Below are 21815 nucleotides of genomic sequence, written 5' to 3' on the forward strand. Positions count from 1 at the left end.
ATTCTTAATAAAGAAACTAGAAGTCTCCCAACTCTTTCAGCCTGTTCCTCATAGTTTAAATGTTCCTCATAGTTTAAGCCCTCCTTAATTAACCTTTCGTCTTCTCATGTATGCCAGATTATCTTTTTAATTTTCACATATATGTGTAGAAGGAATGGAGAAGAAAGAAAATCTCAATAGTTGAGGACTAGAGCTTCCTGATAACCAGTTCTGTTTTAATTGCTGAAAGTTGACCAGTTTTGTTGGAACCTTTTCCATGTTCTCTAAAACAGAACTGTGGCAGAGTGGCAAGTACGTGGCCCATGGTGCTGCCACTGAACCCAACCCACACCCAGGGTAGATAGACAAGTTGAAGGCAGCATTCATCCCAAACACAGCCTTAGAATCCTTTTCAATACGGCACTCAGGGCAGCTATTGTCATTTGATGTGAGATTAAATCCATTGATAGTCTCTGTGGTCCTGACGCTGCCATTATAATTAGGAGGAACATAGGCCCTCGCCTATGTTCTCACCTCTACTCTGGCTTCAATTTCTGAACCCTGTCTCCTTGTATTTGTTAAGATTCTTTTATTTGTAAGCATCTGAAACTAACAGTGCTGACTTAAGGTTTTGGAAGAATTCTAGGGTGCCTCATGGAATCAAATTAAGACTAGAACAGCAAGACTTGGAAAAGAATCACAATGCCATGCCCTATTCACTCATTTCTGCCCAGACTATATATTCTGGTCTTCCATTAAGTACATCCAGCGAAAACCTCCACTGATTAATAATAAATTGTATTCCCATTTTATTAATGATAAAATCCTTTAATTTAGCTACCCAGAATCATTAGAAGTTAATTTTTTCCTGAATAACTGAGATTCTACTTTCTGTAATTGTAAAAACTTTTAACCATTTTAGATAGAAATCTTTCTCAAACAACTTCTCTCCCTTATTCACTTATACCTCATATTCTTTGTTTAAATTTTTCTTTATGATTTAGGGATTACAATCAGGAACATTCTCTGACAGATATTCTGTTCTGTAGTACAGTGATGCCTTTATTCACTGAGATTTGTAGAACTTTTTGACTCAAGAATTAAATTCCCCCCTGGTCATCAGATGGCATTGCTGTCGGTGTGAGGTCCCTTTACCTCTTACTCTTTTGTTTTTGTTAATCTTGCTGTGGACCTCAACAGCAAATAACAAAACTTCTTAAGATTGGGTATAAAGGTAAACTATTTCTAGAATAAGGCCTAAAGAACTCTCTCCTAAATAAAGACTTTGGGTTTTGTGGTGTTTCATCTGACTACACAGAGGCCTTAAAAAAAACAATTAAAAAAAAAACCCTTAACTTCCTGGGTTTCTGCTGAGCTCTTTGAGCTCCACGTAAATGAGGTGTCAGGGAAATATGTTTTTAGAAATCGTTAAGTTACTCACAAACATTAATTTTTGATTATTTATGAACTGGAGTTTTCCGTTTTTACTTGACTGTTTTTTTTTTTTAAGGAAACCTAAAATGGCTAAAATGGCCTTTCTCCCCTTTGTTAAATTAACATTGCTTATTTTTTTACGTAAGTGTTGACTGTGTGTACTTACTAGTTCATTTATGAGAAAAATGGTTAGAAACAGAATGGCGCACACGTGTTGGTGGGGGAAAAAAAGCACAAATCATTATTTTGTATATTCACTTTACGTATGGTTATTTTAATTTGTGGTGTACACATTTGAAAATATTGGATTTTTTTTATTTTGAATGTACTAAATAAACTTGAAATGATTGTCACATGAAACTTCTCATGGAAACTTAAATTATATGAGGTATCTAAATTGATGGATCCCATTTAAAAAGAATCTTTTGAAATAGGGGAATAAAAATGTTCTTGATTTCCCTCAACTTAAAGTAATAGCTTTCAGTTTTATTCATGTGTTCAGAACTACTATGGCAATGGACTAATTCAAACTGTGCATTTCAATTTGTCATATGTCTTCTTGGTATGATTTGATTAAAAGTAAAGAAGAAATTATATATGGAATTTTTGTAATGTATATGTGTATGTGTGTCTGTATGTTAAGTAGTTATTTTGACATGGAAAAAAACCAAATTCCTTAAATTGGATTATGTGGAAGCTTTAGTTTCAATAACACATTTTCCTGTATTTTCTTCTAAAAGCTTTGATATTTTATTTTTCCCATTTAGATCTACATTCCATCAGGAGTTGTTTGTTCTGTGTAGTGTGAGGTGGTGGTCAAGATTAATTTGTTTTTAAGGATATCCATTTGGTCCAGCACCATTTATTGAAAAGACCATTCTTTCTCCACTGCACTGCAGTGTCACCTTTGTCAGAAATCAGGTGACCATATATGTGTGGACATGTTCTGGACTCAGTATTCTCTTGTTTGATCTGTTTATTTTTTTGCCAGTACCCTACTGTCTTCATTCTAGAGCTTCATAATCTTGACATCTGGTAGTGTAGGTCCTTTAGCCTTTTTGTTGTTAAAGATTCCTTTGATTCTTCTTGGCCTTTTGAATTTTCATATTCATTTTAGAATCAGCTTCCCAATTTCCGTAAAATGGAACAAAACAAAACCCTGCTAGAATTTTAGTTGGGATTGCGCTGAATCTGTGGGTGAGTTTGAAGAGAATTAACCTCTATAATATTGCCTCTTCTAGTCTGTAAACATGATATAACCCTCCTTTTATTCAGGTCTTCTTTAATTTCTCTCAGTATTTTATAATTTTCATTATAAAGGTCTTACACGTCTTTTATTAGATTTATTTGTAGGTAGTCAGTATATTTTGGTGCTGTTGTAAATGGTCCGTATATAATTTCATTTTTTATTTGTTGCTGGTATATGGAAATACAGTTGATGGCTTACATTAACTATGTATTCAGAGACTGCTAAATACATACATTAATTCTAATAGCTTTGTGTACATACTCTTGGATTTTCCACATGTGCAATCATGTCATCCATGATTAAGGGCAATTATTTCTTCTTTTCCAATCCTTATGTCTTGTATTTCTCCTTTTTTTTTTTTTTTTTTTTTTCTTTTTCTCCATATCATACCAACTAATAGGACCTCTAAGATAATGTTTGATTAGAAGTGGTGGTAGTGGGCATTTTTGTCTAATTCTCTAATCTTAGGGGAGAAAGCTTTTAGTAATTTAACATTAATTATGATGTTTACTCTAGGTTTTTCTTAGGACTTGTGATCAGATTAAGGAAGTTTTCTTTCATTCTTAATTTACTGAGTGTTTTTATTTGTAGTAGTTGTTGAATTTTATCAAATGCTTTTTCTGCCCATGTCAAGACAATAGAATTTTTCTCCTTTTTTCTGTTAATAAGGTGAATTGTATTGATTGATAATTTTGAGAATATATTACAGTAAAAATTTTGGAAGTTAATTACCATTAACCAAAGAGGAAAAAAAGAAAGAAAAATGTTAATCTTGATGAGTGATAGGAATTTTTTCAAAATTCGTAAGTTTTTCCAAAACTTGCTTAGAAATTTAATTCATTTATAAATAGATCTTTTCTAATAATACTATTGAATCTTTTATAATAGAGGTCAATGAGAGTGAAGATGCAGCATTAAAAAGAGGAAATGAAAGATTTAATACAGATAAATAATGGTTCTGTGACTGAATTAGTTACCTTAGGCATGTCATAGAAAATGATATATAGTAAAAATAATGTGAAAGAATCAAAGTGGTAAAATAAACCTGTGAGAAATGAATTTTAACTTTTTTCTGTTTGTAAATGAGAGGAAACCATGGTACAGATTCACAGACACACACATGTGAAGTATTCTTAGCTTAAATATTTTCCTTATGTCATTATTAATATGAACACACCACATAACAGTCAAAAAAAAGTGTTCAAAGCACTTGGAAGGGAGGGCAAAGTGAGTGTGGAATTTAAATAATTGAAAAGTGGATAAATTTGAAAACCACTCCCAGTCTCTTATATTCATCTATAAACCTCTTTTGATTCAATTATTCTATATGTACAGTTAGAGGGATGGCTGGTTTTTGTTTGCTTGAGTTAGTGGAAATCCTCTTCTTCCTCAGTTCAGCTAATCATCAGATAATTGTGACTTCCTTTTTATTCTGCAGCATATTTTGACTACAAAGATGAGTCTGGGTTTCCGAAGCCCCCATCTTACAATGTGGCTACAACACTGCCCAGTTATGATGAAGCTGAGCGAACCAAGGCTGAAGCTACTATCCCTTTGGTTCCTGGAAGAGTAAGTTCAGTTCATCCTTTTACCAAATGGTGGCTTTATGGGAATTAAGTTCTTTTCATTATCCGCTTTTTATTTATTACTTATGATTGTATTGTTTAGTAAATGTACAGCTAATTTTAAAAAACAAGTACATTTTCTTCTGGGATAATAAACTCTTACCGCTTCCTGAAAATGGTGAGGTAAAAGTTACAAATGAGCAGAAAATCACTAGTCAAGCCAGCTCATTTTCCCTGTGTCTCTACTAGTAACTACCACCGTCTCAGGTCTCCTGGCATGGCTGAAACATCTTGGAGCAGGAGCTGATTTAGGGAGATACACTGACTTTGCCTTGATTCTGCACACTTATTATTTTGGTATTAGGTAGATAGCTGCTGGGGAGATCTATGGAGAGAATAAATAAATGTACCTTCATAGAATTAAACTCGTAAAATGGCCCTAACAATCATCTAGATGAACCCTGTGCCACCAGCAGTCCAGATCATGCCATCTTCACGGGCAAAGTGAATTCAGATTCCATCTGGCCTGATGTTGGTTCATGGGAGTGGGGGTGGGGGTGATGAAAGCCAGATAGAGATTTTGGAGCACTCTTGGTTCTTGATGTCAGACCTATAAGTGATGTAGATGTGGTTTCATAAATCCTCATCCAGGTTGAAGCTGATGCAGATAGGAACCTTGGGCAGGACGGTAGGAGAATGAGGAGCCAGATCCAGTCTCCAGGAATGTGGGTCGATCAGGGCCCCAGGCCCTAGTTCTGGCAGGAAACTAGAGTGCAAGATAAGAACAAGAACAGAAGTTCAGTCTGCATAGTGCAATGGCACAGGCCCCAGAAGTTCAGGCCTTAGGGTAGTGGACTGTTTACAGACCACACCTACTCTGAGGGGTGGAGCTTCTAAAACCATTGCTTGGCAGAAATAATAGTTTATAAGCCCAGTCTAGGCTGATTCTACATGGTGATGTGCATTCAGTTCTTGTAGGTGCCAGGAAGAAGCTAAGAACCCTCGTGGAGCTTCTTGTCTGAGGGCAAAATAGTCTTAATATAATTACCATGTATTGGAAGCAAATGACATGCTTGGTACTGTGCTTGGTGCTTTTATATATTTTATATATTGTTTCCAGTCCTCACAATAACCTCGCAAGATAGAGATTATATTATCTCCATTTTACAGCTGCAAAAATTGAGGCCCAGAAAGATTTGCCTGAAGTCTTACAGGTAATAAGTAGCATAGGTGAGAGTCAAATATTCGAGATATTCGAGACTCCAGAGTTCTTGTATGTACTCTGTAAACCTGTTGGAATATATGGTAACTGGAAATAGACCAGGAGATTAGCTCTGATTAATCACAGAACTCTTTAGAATACCTTTATTTGACAAGTGTACATATTTAGAAACCTCTTAAATGGTTCTCTTATTCAGCAAACATATATAGAGCACTTTTTTATACAATGTGCCATGTATTTTGCAGTGGATAGGTAGAAAGCTTTGTATAAGGCAATGTTCCTGCTATACAAGAGCTTAAAATCCAGCTGGAGAAAAGGCCCACAAATACCCGTATCTAAGCAGTAGCACAGAGCAGTGAGCCTTAAGAACTATGACTTTTTACTGTGTGACTGTGGAGAAGATGGGATTTGAAGTGGGCCCCGAGCTTTGATAGATAAGAACATTCCAGATGGAAAAGCCCAGAGAGTAAGTGAATTCAGCCAGGTGTAGAGCAGGTTCTTTGCATTTGGTAATTGGTTTTGCTTAAGCAAAGAGTTTGCGACCAGAACTGTAGGTTATAGAATCTTTGGAATGCTAGGCTGAGGCATTTAGACTTGTATGTAGGTCACACAGAATCCTTCAGAGTTTTTAAGCCAGGTGTATGATAAGACGAGCATGGTGTTTTAGAAACATTAACCTGGCAACAGTTTGTAAGAGGAAACCCGGTAGTAGAGATACCAACAACAGGAAGAACGGTTAGAAGGCATTTGCAATATCATTTGAAATTACATGTATTTTTGTAGTATATCTTTTGAGTAGTTATGCAAAAAACAGTATTAGTTTCTAATTTGGCAAAGCCTTTTTTATTTTGCTAGTTTTCGGTCAGAATACCAGGTATTTCGTTTTTTGAAAAATATAAAACAAACACTTTCTTGTAAAAATTTCAAGCAGTAGAGGAAATGTGTTAAGTTAGAAATGCAAGCTGCCACTGACACTTCCCCTTTCTCTAGTTCCCACTCCCCAGGGGAGCCACTGTTAACAGCTCCTTATGGATTTCCCAGCCCCTTTTCTGTGTAGAGCAAGTTTTGATTGTCCCTAAAGTTTTTTTGTTTTTTTTTTTTTATTTGAGGAACCCTCATTGGACTGTGTACAAGTCTACTTTTACTTTTAAGTGTATATTCATTTATTTCAATATCTCAACACATACCTACATCAGTTGAAAAGGTAGGCTACATACGTTGGTGTCAGTGTTGGTCAAGATCGTATTCCTTCTAGACTTGCAATACTATGTTTTCAAGTTAGGGTGGAAGGAAGGGATCCTATTTGCCAGTGAGATTGGAGGTGAGGTTGTTTCAGACGTATACCAAGGTCAACAAATGGTTATGAGTTGAGCAGCGGGCAGCTCTGTAGACTCTTCGTGTATGGTCATGCTGCCCTTTTTTTCTCCATGTCTGTCTCATAAAGCACTTGAGCTAGTCAATTGTATCTCCATTAAGGCTCTGGATTACTAATATTCTGGGCTCTAAATAGGCCCTGGATTACTGATATTCTAGAATTTCAGCCAAATGTGTGAATAAATTTTCTCCTTTTTCTTTTCTTTAGATATATACAAAAAAGGAAGAGTGAATAGTTTTTTGTAAACATTATAACATTTGAAGTATATTGTTAAAGAACTTGGTTATAAAATGAAAAATTCCTTTCATTTAGAAAACTAGAGATAGAGGAAAGATTTGTCTTTTCTCTAATTATATCTTTTTCTTATAAGACAAAATTTTTAACACATACTGAGCCTTAGTGCTACATTTTTAATTGAGCCAAAGCAGTACGTTTTCTCCTGGTACTCACTTTTGTCCCTTTCTCTATTTTTCTTGATGTCTTTCTTTTGCCTAGAAATAATTCATTGTGATTTACCGTATTGTTTTTCTTTTCATTTAGGATGAGGATTTTGTGGGTCGGGATGATTTTGATGATGCGGACCAGCTGAGGATAGGAAATGATGGGATTTTCATGTTAACTTTTTTCAGTAAGTATTTACACATGGCAGAGCCACTTTCCACAAACCAGAGTGCTTTAGATTATGGGTGAATCTGACTGAATTAAAATAACTAGCTGAGCTAATATTTTAATACATTATATTTATTTGATGCCTTTTACTGAGATATTCAGAGCTTAGTACACCTTTATCTTAATGTCCTTTCACTACATCTTCTATTTCTATGAATATCTGTGGAAAATATAATTAAGGCAGTTATGGGGATGCTGCATTTTTACGTGAGCTAAGCCTCATCTTTCAGGTCTGCAGCGCCCCTAGCATTGCTCCTCTTTTTGCTGAGGAAGACTGGCCCTGGGCTAACATCTGTGCCCATCTTCCTCCACTTTATATGGGACGCCGCCATGGCATGGCCTGACAAGTGGTGCATCAGTGCGCACCTGGGATCCGACCCTGGGCCGCCAGCAGTGGAGCCCGCGCGCACTTAACTGCTACGCCACGGGGCCGGTCCCTGCGAGCTTCTATTTTCTAACAGATCAAAGTCAGCTGGATTTTCTCCCCCTTGATGTTATTTTGCATTTATCTTTCCATATGCCTCACTTAGAAGTGAGCAACTATTTCTTTTATTTGCTATATTAAAAAGATATAAAGGAAATGCAGCGCTTTTAGAGGTGATGTTACATAAGCTGTCAAAATTCATAGAAGCAGGAGGATGAATGACTTGAATCAAATTATTTGGGGTCACTAATTTAATGTTCAAGGCATTTATTTACTGAAGTGTAATATACAGTAAAGGGCACAAGTCATAAGTATACGGTTTGGTGAATGCTAAGACATTTTTGAAAGTGAATAGCATTAGATATAACAGTGTAACACCTGATATTCAGAGAGCTTATTTTCTTATTTGCTTTTGGGAGGAAGACAGAAGGATAGATGTTTTGGGGAGGTGGGGGTAAGGGTTCTGGAGGTTAGGCGGGGCTGTCTTTTATCTCTGGAAAGGCCACTTAAGCAGAAGCAAAGGTAGAGGGCACTCTTGCTCCTTGGGAAACAGGACGTGGCTGACCTCTTTGTTTCCTCTCTGCTTTTACAGTGGCATTCCTCTTTAACTGGATTGGGTTTTTCCTGTCTTTTTGTCTGACCACCTCAGCTGCAGGAAGGTATGGGGCCATTTCAGGATTTGGTCTCTCTCTAATTAAGTGGATCCTGATTGTCAGGGTAAGTTGTACATCAGAAAAGATAGACTCTATAGAGAGGTAATAAGTAGAATAACTTTGAATATTTGATTTTTTCTCATTTGCGTTTTGTGCATTGTCTCAACCTTTAAAATGATTTTTGTTTGTCTTTTTTCTGGTTTTATGAAGTTGAACCTAAATCAGTTGCACTTGGTTCGTGCATACAAGCTTTGCATTCAAATTTAGTGAATATTGGTTGTCCAAGGGCATCTGTCCTACAGATTGTTCACCAACTGCTTTCTCTGTTTTTAATGTTTATAATATGATAATACGTGTTTGTTCTAAAATTAGTTATTTTTATAAAAAAGGAAGGCTATTACCTCTTTGGTGTCTCATCAAAAGCAAGCATTCATCTTATTAATTCTACTAAAGTCTATCTTTCTTCTTCCCTCCTTCCCTCTCTTTTCTCCCTCCTTATTTTTTTTTTTTTGTGAGGAAGACCAGCCCTGAGCTAACATCCGATACCAATCCTCCTCCTTTTTGCTGAGGAAGACTGGCCCTGGGCTAACATCTGTGCCCATCTTCCTCTACTTTATATGGGACGCCACCACAGCACGGCTTAACAAGTGGTGCGTCGGCGTGCGCCCAGGATCTGAACCAGCGAACCCCGGGCCGCCACAGTGGAGTGTGCGCACTTAACTGCTTGCGCGGCTGGGCCGGCCCCGCTCCTTCCTCCTTCTCTTCTTTGTTCTCTTTCTTCCTCCCTTCCAGGATTGGTTATCAGTAGCATCATTGGTTATGGCAAAATGTTTGGGGAGCCAAAACTGTTTAACAAGTGCTACACCGTTAGGGGGCCTCATCTCTAAAGTAAATTACAGATCCTCAGTGATTTGGGAGTTACCAGTAAGTTAGAATTGTGTGAAGTAATTTAAATTGTAGAAGATCTAGTCTCTTAAAGTGTTCTCTGATTTCAGATAAGTTTATTGCTGTGGTCAACTTTATAGATAAAACCAATGTGTTCATCATAAATTGGCTTTATTAACTAATTAATGGCTGTTGACTAACCCCAGGGTTTTTCAGACTTACTTATTCTAAAGAAGTTGTCAACATTTTTAAGATTCCAAGTTCCTTTGAGACTCTGGTAAAAGTTATGGGCTTTTTCCCCAGGCAGCTGGTATATACTTACCTAAAACACGGACTTTAGGTTAAGAACCCAAGCTCTAAAGAGGCTTTTCATTCCTTCTCTAAGTCTTAATTGTTATTTTATTAAGAAATAAGATACTATATTTTAATGTTCAAACCGTGTTAAACTCTTGGACACCAAAGCCCCAAATAGAAAACAGAGATAAAATTAGTTACCAATCTTTTTTTTTACTAAATTTTTAACTGAATTTTTAAACTGAATTTAATGAATCAACTTGTATCAGTATCCTAGGATGGCTTTGTCTGCAAGTAACAGAAAACCTAGCTCAAAATGACTCAGAAAACAGTGGGGAAAATTGATTTCCCATGAAAACAAGTCCTGCCCTGGAGGGAGGTTAGTCACATCAGTGTTTCATTGACATCATCAGGGACAGTGGTCGTCTCTGCTCAGCATCCTGGTACAGCTGCTCCTCCCTCAGGTTTGAGATGGCTGTGGTAGTTTCAGGTATCATATCATAAACTCAATGGTGCTCAACAGAAGAAAGGGAACCATTTCTTCTCTTCCGTTTCTCTTTAAGAGCGGGGAAACCTTCTCAGCAGCCCTCGATTCCCATTGGACAGAATAACATGTGTCAGTCCCAAGGAATGGGATTGTCATGATGTATGTGATAAAGCTTCCAAGGTCAAGGCATGGCTGGAGGAAGAGGAAAAAATCAGGGCTCATTAGAAAGAAGGTCAAATAGTTGGTTTTGGCACTGGGTAAGCAAAGTAAAAGTATCATGAAAACATATTTCTAGAAAGGAAAATATTATGTGGGCAAAAAAAAAAGATTAAAAAAAACACAGATGTGAGCACTTTCAAAACAAGGAGTCTATAAAAGCTGAAAGCTATCATATTTCAAGATTGCTTTTCCATGAAAGGAAATATATTTGCATATATTGTAACCATTTCAAATCAGTAATGTATAAACTACTTTCACTTATTTTAAAAAATTATTGTAAGAGCTAAATGACAGCATTAGCATAAAAAATAAAGTCTTATGTTTTGTATGCCCTTAAGTTAAAATGAAATTGTGTCTGCTAAGCTGCTATAAAATATTTTGCTTATTTTTCAGTTTTCCACCTATTTCCCTGGATATTTTGATGGTCAGTACTGGCTCTGGTGGGTGTTCCTGGTTTTAGGTAAGTGCTTTTAACATAGACAAAGGAGAGAAAAAATTATGTTAAATTTTAGAAGTAAAATTACTTTTAGTAAACCCTCATATCACTTACTATACGGTAATATATTAGCAATAATACATATAATTTTAAAAATACTTCTCTCTTAAAGATTGTCACCATCAGAATAACATGCATGTTAATAAAATGTCTCTTAGTGGTGGTTGGTTTTTCCTTATGTATTCATTCATACTTCTCAGGTTCCCCATGTGACCAGTGGGGCACACTGGTAAGATGACTTCATAGTCTGTGGATTTTTTTGCTCCTTGTAAGTTATTGCCACAAAGGGTACACAAACTTAACCTCAAATTGCTTATAGGTGTATTGTATCCAATTGAACTACTCATGAGTGTATGTGGCCCATCTTCAGTTGGATCTGTCAGTAGTAAACAGAAGATGTATAGCCTTGCTAGACATAACTTCCGGAAGAACCACTATTGGGTTTCCAGAATTCTTTAGTTCACTGTTGGTGAGAATAAGAATTATTTTGCAACGAGGAGGAGACTTTTTCTTTTTATTGAGGTCATAATAGTTTATAACATTGTGAAATATCAGTTGTACATTATTATTTGTCAGTCACCATATAAATGTGCCCCTTCACCCCTTGTGCCCACCCCCTTCCAAGAAGGAGACTTTTTGTTTTTTTTAAATATACCAGGCATTGCAGGTTGTTGGGCTTAAGATTATATTTTTTTAGTCTAAACGTTTGTTTTAAAATTTTTTCTTCCAAGACATTTTAAAACAAAAGACATTGAGGTGAATACTGTTGGCTTCTTCATTCTTTGTGAAGAAATATATATGATACAATAACAGACTACTATCACTGCTGTCATTTCTACAAAACAATAGCACGGCCAACAATAGCATGGCTCCTAAAGATGGGCTAATTGCCTTGCCCCGCTTCCTCGACACTACTTCTTCCTATCTCCTGTTTTGGGCCTTCTTGTTCCCTCCTTAATTAAGATCCTTGGTGGCAGTGCTGCTAATGGGTCTAGCTAGCATAGTGTAGAACCCATGCCCAACAGGTGCTTAATACATTCAAGACCTACCTGCTTTGCCTAGGGTGACAGCCATGCCTTGCTGACCCTAAATTTTCCTTTGAAAATACACGTCACCCATCACATCATCCCCCACCTCCCCAATAGCATCTACTCTACTAATAGTCACTGGAATTCCAAGGAAAGAGAAATAGTGATTTTTTTCTCCCTCCCTTGATTACCGAGAAGCTTAATAATAAAAATGAGCTATAGGAGAGTTACTTTGGAGGAATAGTTCCTTGGCTTGCTTATTCTCTAAATTGCATCTTTAAGAAAAAGGCTGGCTCCCCCTTGTCTCTTAAGCCTCAAGTCCAAGCGAGCAAATCCTGAATGGATCAAAGAACGGCCATTAAGCATATTTTCATGTTGATTTTTGACAGCATAGATAATGTAAAGAAATTTAATGGACCGATTTCCTTCCTATATTAAAGTTTCATGGGAGATGAATTTATAATACTTTATAATGGATCATTCTTGTTATCTTACTGCTTACTAGTAAACAAAAAATGGTGACTTCGGATGTACTTAGTGCATTTGGATCCAATGTTTGGGTCTTTTTTGGAACTTCTCTTGCAGAAAAAACCAATTTTGGGGGAGTTTTTCCTGTAAGGGCCAGCTCTACACAGAGCTCTCAAGCTGGCAGCTCATAAGCTACATCTAACCTGTAGTTGTGGTTGGTTTGTTTCACAGTGATTTTCAGAAGTGTTTTTATTAGTTGCCATCATTTAAAAATCAAGAGTTTTGGGGCCAGCCCAGTGGCGCAGGGGTTAAGTGTGCACACTCTGCTTAGGTGGCTCGGGGTTCGCAGATTCAGATCCTGGGCACGCACCGACGCACTGCTTGTCAAGCCGTGCTATGGCAGCGTCCCATATAAAGTGGAGGAAGATGGGCACAGATGTTAGCCCAGGGCCAATCTTCCTCACAGAAACAAAGCAAAACAAGAGTTTTCACATAAAACGTCTGAATTTTTTTTACTTTTCTTAAAAATTAGAATATTTAGCAAAATTGGCCTGTATTCCCACATGGCACCCACCCTTTGACTGGAGCTGAGTTGTAGCTGTCTCTTCCATACAAGTTATGTGCTCTCCAGTTCACTAGGATCCCCCCACCCAACGTTTGAGGGGGCAACCCCCACTCTATAGTCACTTGTTGCTTTTGGTGCCAAACAGAATGGTGTTCGCTGAGCTCAGTCCTGATGACTCTTGGTTATTGCCAAATTCAATTCGATCTGAGTACAAAGAGTTTTCCACCACTGAGTGTATTTGAAAATGTATCCAAAATAAAGTGGTTGCCTAGGGCTGGGGGGAGGGGATGAGGGAGCAGGCGAATGGGGAGTGACTGTTTATGGGTATAGGTTTTTTTTGGGGTGGTAAAAATATTCTAAAATTAGATTATGGTTTTGGTTGTACAACTGCATAACTATACTACAAGCCAGTGAATTGTACACATTAAATGGGTGAACTTTATGGTGTGTAAATTATATCTCCATAAAGGTGTTAAAAAAAATGTGTCTAAGACTCAGGGACCATCTGTCTCTGAAGGAGGAGGGCCAGGAGTGTCTGAGCTACCATTGGAGGGCCCATCACCTTCCCCGCTGACTCTTCCACGAGGTGCAGACTTCTGTGAACATATACATGCTGGTGTAGCCATACAAAATCAGTCTTACTCCTTTACTGCCTGGTAAATAAATGGCAAAGTACCCTATTTGTATATATTTTTTAAGAATAGAGAAGTATAGAGTTTAGAGTTGAGACTCTAAGAATTGCTGTAATAGGTAAGGGGATCCTGACATCTAGTGGACAATGTTATATACTGTCGACAGGAAAAAAAAAAAGAATCCCATGGCAAGAAAGGATGAAATTTTTTTTTACTTAAGAAAAACAGTTTATAACCTCTCTTAATTGGAGTTAATTATCTTGGAATACTTTTTTTGGAATTCAGAAGGTAGGTTTTGAAAATGCTTCTCAGTGGGGCTTCCAAATGTAGATGTTTGGCCCCATCTTATTTTTTATTTCCTCTTTAGACCAGTTAGGTTCTGAATGCTCAAAAGAGACTTTTATTTGGCTCTTGAGATTATGTCTTCTCATTGAGAAATGGAAAATTTGGTGTGGAAATGCTTTGGAAATTTTGGGGAAGTTGCTCATGTTTTTGATAGCTTTTAGCAGAAAAATGATGAAGTAGTGCTATCAAGAGGGATATTTCTGGGGAGGGGACTTAATATGGAAATTATAAATTCATTCTTGACTTTTGTTTTTTGAATTAGGCTTTCTCCTGTTTCTCAGAGGATTTATCAATTATGCAAAAGTTCGGAAGATGCCAGAAACTTTCTCAAATCTCCCCAGGACCAGAGTTCTCTTTATTTATTAAAGGTATTAAAGAAAAAAACTTTGTCCTAGTCCCAGTGTAATCCTGTGATACAGTGTAGATTTCCCTTGGGTTTAGAGTAGAGTCAAGTTAGAAAAACTGCCACAGGAGAAAATGTTATCTCGTGTTCTGACAGTGCAGAAGAGGCAGGGGCTTAGTAGTCATCAAGGAGATAGGGTATTTGGCTGGGACTCAGGGTCCTGGATCTTTGAATCTTGAATCTTGAATCCTGAAGCCACTGCTTGCTGTTGTCCTGGTTCCAGAGGACAGTATCGAGAAGGAGCCTTTCAGGCCTAATCTCTCAGCTTAATTGTGTACGGCCCTAAATCCCGGGGCTGGGGGAGACCAGCTTTTAGGAACGTTTAGTTTCTTTTGGAACTCCTTTTGCCTGGGCTACTGGCAAGCCCACAAAGGTTTCCATCTCTTAAAATTAGTCAGGGAGGCTTTCCTGGTACCCTTCTTCAGTTCACGCCCTGATGTTACCACCCTGATGGTAAGGAGGGTCAAACCCAAGGAAGAGAAGGAGAGAAAGTGCCTTTTCTCCTGCCCAGAACAGGAGGCCTAAGCCCTGCCCAGGCTCTTCTTTGATTCACACATGGTTTTCCCCAGAGGCTGACTGCATCTTACATCAGTAGCTGTTAAAACGGAGAGAGATCCCTCTCTTGGGAAAGAGTACATCTTGGGAAAGAGTACACCAGAGAGAGGCCTCTCTGCAGGATCTAATAGGCCTCCCTGGACTTTACTCTTTGTTCCTTAAGATGGTTGAGGAGGGGTGGATTGTGGAGGGGTGCCTTGAGCAACATCTAGAGCCAGGCCAGTTGAAGGCCCCAGGCAAGACTTTGTAAAGGGTGTAGCAGTTGAGATAAACCTTAAATGAAAGGTAGAATTTCTACTAGTGAAAGTTGAATAGGGTGGGGAAGAATTTCAGGATCAACTGAAGCAGAGTGAAGAGCAGAAAGAGGCAAGGAGGTCTGGAGCTTGCTCACGGACAGCACTTTGATGGTAGCATAAGGGAGTGTTGAGGTTGAGGGCTGGAAAGCCAGGTTGAGACAGTGTTCTCAAATATCTTGAGTACTAAGTCCATTTGCAGTGGAACCACAGAATTCATAGAGCAGCCCTTTAAACCCAGTGACAGGTTGGCTCACTGCAAGTCTAACCCTATGTGAACATCAGTTTGTTCCATATTCTGTGTTGGGTTATCATAGTTTATATAGGTAATCATATGCTAAGAGTGGAGTTCTCAATTTTGAAGATTCTTAGTGGTCTCAGGATGTTTGCTTCTAGAAAAAAAGTATCGACCATATTTAATTTGCCAGGTGGTGGGACAGCATTGAAAGTTTTTAAGCAACAGAGTAATATGATGAGAGCTTCTTGAATGTAACAATTTTTTTCAAGCATGGTATAATAATAATAACTAACATTTTCAACTTTTCCATATATGAGATACTGTATTAAGCACTTTATATGCGTAATTAAATGTGCTTATGGAAGTAACAAGGTTAAATGATAGATAAGCTCACGTACATGCATGGTGGAGTATATTCATAAGGCATTTCTTAGAAAGTTAAAGCATATAAAAAACTTACACTTGCGTTGGTTAAAGTCGCTTTCTTCAAGGGAGTATGTACTTTTATTTGAAAAAAAACTTTAGTCATCAAGCGTGCTGTGTTTATAATTATTATTTTTTTTTAAGAAAGGGAATCTTTTATTGCATATTTAAAAGTGTGTGGCATGTCCTGAATTTGAATTAGGTTACAGAGTCTGAACTCGGATGGACATTGACCCCACTGGCCAAGGCTCTAATGCCTGCCATGTGTCTTTGTGTCCAGGACATCCTGATTTTAAGAGGCTTGTCAGGTGTTCTGTGCAGTTTTATGTAATTACTATTGTTGTCTTGTTTCTTTGCTCTACGTGTCTGGTTAAAATTTATAGTTACTTCCAAGCCTTAGGTTTAACGCTTACCTACCAAAGACTCAAGAGATAATTCTCTGGGGTGGCCACAGTTCTCCTTCTTACAGGGGGTGCTGAGATCACCTGCAGAGTTCCCCTCATCCCTCAGTGCCCAGAATATCCTGAGGGGACAGATTTCTTTCTTTCTTTCTTTTCCTTTTTTCTTTCCTTTTTCCTTTCCTTTCCTTCTTTAGATTCTGTAGTTCTAGTCTAATGACAGCTTTGAATTTCTAACGGACTGAGATCACACTCTGTCTGTTCATTCTTTAGTTAGAAGGAAATTTCCATCTTTATTAGGGATTGCACACCTTCTTCGTCTTGCTTCTAATACATAGCAAATAACCAGGTTGAGAGAAAAGCCTGATCTTCTCAGCTTTCGTGTATTGTTAGGGACTTTATTGAGGGTTTTTTGTTTATAAAATTTGTTGTTACTGGTTTTTTTTTTTTTGATTTTCTAAAATTTCTGAAATGTTTTATGGGAGTATCTAAATGTTAAAGCATCTTTAGGGCTGTGATTTAGAAGTAGGCAGTCCTTAGTAATAACGCTATTGGAGCTGTGAAGGAAAATTATAGGCCTGCTGTTCTCTGTATTTTGGAGTCAGAAGCCTTCTAGTACTCTAGGAGTTGTCAGGAACTTAGAGGTATTGGAGGGCATAGTAGGATTTCTTTGCTTCTCTCTCTGACTTTGATATTCTAGTTGATTTGAAATCATTCCTGACATGCCCAGAGCACTCAGAGCTCTAAATTAAGGGTTTGGGGACTTAGAGCAGCATTTAGAATTCTAATGACTTCCTTACTAATTTTCAGTATCCCCAGAGGGAACCTGAAAAGCCATAATATCTCATGGGACTGAATTTCTTTTGTCCATTGACTGGGTAAGAACTGGCCATCCAGATCTAAATGTAGAATGTTTTTTCCTCTAGTTCAGAGGAAATGTAGTTTAATTTAGTTTGAAGATGTGCTAGAAAACCATCACATAAAGTATGAAGATTTTATTTTCTTTCATTGAGACTTCTTACTTTCTTTAATGGAAATGTCACTAGTGAGAAGCTAGCTGTATGCTTACTTTTTGCCGGAAAGACACAGGTAGGGAATTTTGAAAATAACTTTGCTATAACAAAAAAGAACTTAATTCCCATGTTGTACTAAGATCTGGCATTTTACTGGAAAAAGGTATAAGAATAGTGACTTTTCTATTCGGGTTACCCAAAATATAGTACACATAAACAAACCTTAAAATGACCCCAAAAAGCCTCTTCTAATCAGCAAAAGTAGATGTTACAGAAGCTGAAACTAAGCTCATGCACTGCTGTCATAGGGCAGCTCTCAGGTTCCCTTTCGGAGCTCATTTAAGCTTAAAAAAGGAAATGTGGTTTCCTACCCCACAGCAAGAGAAGCCAGAAGGAACTGCTGGAGGTGGGCAGAGTGGCATCAGAGAGAAGTGTGTGCCTGTGAGGAAGCAGAGCAACAAAATGTTCCTTCTGTGTTGTTTAAAAAGAAACAGATACCTTTTAGAAAGATCTTTCTCTGAAAAGCGCAAAAATATAAAATGTTCATACTTTTTCTTATTTACCAGTTAACTGGAAAATAAATTTTTATGGAGTACCACTTCCTCTGATGCTGACAGGTAATTGAGGGGTTGGCTACAGTGGCTGTAAGGTGGTCACACAGTTAGCTGGTATCTTACTACTACTACAAAAGCACATGACATAGGAAGCATAATAGATTTTAAATTCTGTTATTTTAGCCACATGTGAAGTAGGAGGAAAGAGCATTTGTAAGCCCTGGCATTAATGAGATAGGGCCCTTCCTAATGAGTGATTGCTATGACCGGGTGAGCTATACCTATTAGGCATCAGATATTTTAACTTTTTTCCATGTGATGATAAATGCTTCCAATTTCTCCTTTTTTATAATCTTCCCCCTCCTCCTTAATACTTCTCTTATTTTATTAAAGGAAATTCACTTCAAGTTAAAGTTTGATTTATTGGACTGTGTTAAAGTAGCAAGACAGAAATATTTCCAGTGAAACTTTTGCTAAAAAAATTCACATAATGTCCAAGAAGAAATGGTTGTCCTCCTCTTGAAATTAAATGATCTGTAGGCTGTTGGATTCCTTTTGTTTCTGAAGCGATCTGATCTACAGTTTAGTAATGATGTCCACAGTCCCTAAAGCCTATCTGTCCTCCACTTCGTGTTCCACCATTGTTTTTGTAACAACTAGTGAGTCAAGTTGGTCTGAACAGGCCTCCAGGTCTTAGACAGAGAGCAGTGAGTGCCTGTCTAGTAATCTTTTTCATTTGGAATCTGTATGGTAATTGAGATCACTCATTAGTAACCTTTCTAGGTACTTTTAATGGATTTTTAATGTTTGTTGTGTGGCTCTGACCTGGAGGGATCTATTAAAGCTAGTTTATGTCTGTGGAAGCAGCATGAACTAAGGAAAATGTCCAGGTAGTTATCTGGACTGTATCATGTGTTCGTGCAAACGCTAATGTTTTGATGTAATAGTATAACTCTAATGTTATATCAGTTTTCATCTATTAGTGGAAACTGATACAACTGAAGTTACTTAGGTTTGTAATGAGGCTAGCCTCATTGCAAACCCCTCTGTTTGACATCAGTCTACCCATTTTCTTTTTGCTTCTGTTTGGCTTTTAGAGTTCCGTATATTCTTGTGTCTTTGTCCCTGTGCATTCTGAGGTCTCTCAATCTAAAGAAATTTGCTCTTGTGTCAGTATCATTGGTTTACTTCAAATCAAAACACCAACTCAATTTGGAGTTTGGGAAAACATTAACAGTTTAAAAAGAATATGTTAATATCCTCCAGTGTTGCAGCTTCTCTGCATTTTATTGGCTGTTTAAAGATTTATGCAGTAGTCTAATCAGAAAAGATATAAAAGGGCTGCTTGTGGCTTTTCCAGCAGTTTGGGAAGATGGAAGAGTAAGCTAAGGGCCTGTATGTGAGTCCATCCAACTCTCACTTGGTGCACGGTACCACAAAGTAGTTTCTCAGTAAATATTTGTTATGTAGTTAATGCATCTCTTTAGTGTTAGCATTAATATAGGAAGTTGCTTGTACCTTTTCCCGTTGTTTCCATGAGAACCAAAACAATTATGCCAGTACAGAAATGCCTCATAGTATTAGATGAAAACTGCATGTAACAACATGTATGGACGTTATTTTGAGAGTATTTCTTTCAGTCATATATATTCCTCTTTAAAAATTAGTTTGGGGCTTCGTATATCTTTTTTTTTTTTTTTTAGAGATACATGCCCAAAAATACATTGACTTTTTTTCTAATTGATTAAAACAAGTATCTGTGATACCTATAAGTTTACAGTCATTTTTTAATTTGCCATGCTCTCAGTACAGCATGACATCATTGGCATCCTTACTGGAAGTCTTCCTGGTGTGAGATCTGGCAGAATTGACAGGGTAAACAGTAGCTTTAGGTGTATTAGGAAGATTACCTGTGTACTTGGATTCTGCTGTCTCTTTGTCCGCCAGTTTCAGTCAGTGCTGTTGAGGTTAAGTGTGGGGCGAAGGAAGTGCTACTTGCATTCTGTTCTTTTGTTGGAAGTTTGGAGAGAGAGACCCCTGACCTCATGGGATTTAGAGAAAGCATTCAGGTTCTTTCTAGTTCTTGAGTCCTTGATAATGTTAAGAGCTGAAATTTTAATGTTTATTGAATACTGTGATGTCAGTGTATAGTAATCTTAAAGCTATGTTAAAATGTACTTCTTGTGTCTCCAAACATCCTGCCTTCCTTTGTGACTGCATCCTCCTCTTAGCCAGAATAACAAGCTAACTTGAGTTTCAATATTCAATATCCTTCTCTGGCAGATGTTTTCTGGCAAAGGCCTTCCTGCGTTTATGAATTCTCTCTCCAGAAGCAAGAGAACACCTGCAGGAAGTGAATCAAGATGCAGAACACAGAGGAATAATCACCTGCTTTAAAAAAATAAAGTACTGTTGAAAAAGATCATTTCTCTCTATTTGTTCCTAGGTGTAAAATTTTAATAGTTAATGCAGAATTCTGTAATCATCGAATCATTAGTGGTTAATGTTTGAAAAAGCTCTCGCAATCAAGTCTGTGATGTATTAATAATGCCTTATCTGTTGTTTGTAGTCATTTTAAATAGCATGAGCCTTGTCCCTGTAGTCAGTAGGGGGCAATCTTGCTTTATTCATCCTCCATCTCAAAATGAATTTGGAATTAAATATTTTAGTGTAAGATATGTATAATGCTGGCCATTTTAAAGGGATTTTCTCAAAAGTTAAAACTTTTGTTATGACTGCTTTTCTGCACGTAATCCATATTTGCTGTTAAAATTAATCTAGAAATTTATTCAGTTGTGAACATCTGGAAGCAAAATCATAGTGCAAAATACATTTAAGGTGTGGTCAAGAATATGTTCTTAATTGGTCAATAAAAAGCATTAATTTTTTGTAGTCTGTATTCTAAATTTTGCAGTACCTTATTGTTCTGTGTCGTGTACCTAAGGGATTGTAAAGGTGTTGTCACTGCATAAAATAGAAAAGACCAGGACAAATGCAACTTAATTACTAAAATGCGGTTCTTGACACTTTCTGTGTGATTAGAGTCTCTACCCCTTTTTTTCTTTTTGTTTTGTCTCCTGATGATTAAGCCTGGGGCTGAGAGTAGAGGGGGTATTAGGTACTAGGAGCAAAGAAAGAATTAGCATGGAACTTTTGAGATGATCCCTAACATACTGTATTACTAGCTTTTACAATGTGTTAGCAGAAACCTATGCGTTATCAATGTAGAATGATGTGCTTTCTGCCAAGTGGTAATTCACCTTGGTTTGCTATGTTAAAACTGTAAATACAACAGAACATTAATAAACGTTTCTTGTGTAGCAACTTTTGCTGTAGATTAGTGTTTAATTTCTTGGTTTGCATCTGTTGATTGCTAAGGCAGTTTTTTCTAATCTTCATTCAAAACAGACTCATACCAAATTATTCAGTAAATATAAAAAAATTGGTCTTAGGCCAATTTTTCCTTCTTTTTCAGCACAGGAAGTTTTCTTCTTTCATATACTCAATACATTCCTAAAAATATATGTGAAAACTGGTTCTGCAAAAGATAATCGGCTAAAATAGGGAGGAGTTGTAGAGATCTTAAATCTCTACATAATACATAATTGGGAATTCCCAATTATGCTTCATTTTTTAGACATAATCTTAGGATAATTTATTTCCAGTATTTTCCAGTACATTCCCTGCATTTGCCCTTTTTCTCAGTTGAACACAGCCAACTGTTTTACGTCCTGTGAGCACCCAGTTGAGGCTAAAGATTTCCTCATTCCTCCTGATTTCTATTCTTGTCTCAGTTGTGTTAAATTTAGAGCCCAGTGGTTCTTACAATATCAGCCATTTGATTTTTTTCCCTCTTCCACTTACTCAAATAAAATATAAAGAAAAAATGCAGCAAGATGGTCAAATAACTACACAAACCAGCACTAGCATGGTATAATGGCTGCAAGTG

General features: G+C 37.3%; 1 protein-coding gene across 2 annotated transcripts in view; it reads left to right on the forward strand.

The window, feature by feature from the left end:
- The window catches only part of NDFIP1 (Nedd4 family interacting protein 1), a 63040-nt gene extending 41849 nt beyond the window's left edge, over positions 1-21191 (forward strand). For both annotated transcript variants that reach the window (XM_058542953.1, XM_058542961.1), the window contains exons 3-8: positions 4101-4231; positions 7365-7452; positions 8510-8634; positions 10849-10915; positions 14252-14357; positions 20150-21191. In XM_058542953.1, coding sequence (XP_058398936.1) covers positions 4101-4231; positions 7365-7452; positions 8510-8634; positions 10849-10915; positions 14252-14355 — 515 coding nt within the window. In that variant the 3' untranslated portion in view covers positions 14356-14357; positions 20150-21191. The remainder of the gene's footprint in view (positions 1-4100; positions 4232-7364; positions 7453-8509; positions 8635-10848; positions 10916-14251; positions 14358-20149) is intronic.
- The last annotated feature ends 624 nt before the right edge of the window (positions 21192-21815 follow it).

Source organism: Diceros bicornis, chromosome 1, assembly GCF_020826845.1.
Source record: "Diceros bicornis minor isolate mBicDic1 chromosome 1, mDicBic1.mat.cur, whole genome shotgun sequence".
Taxonomy (NCBI): Eukaryota; Metazoa; Chordata; class Mammalia; order Perissodactyla; family Rhinocerotidae; genus Diceros; species Diceros bicornis.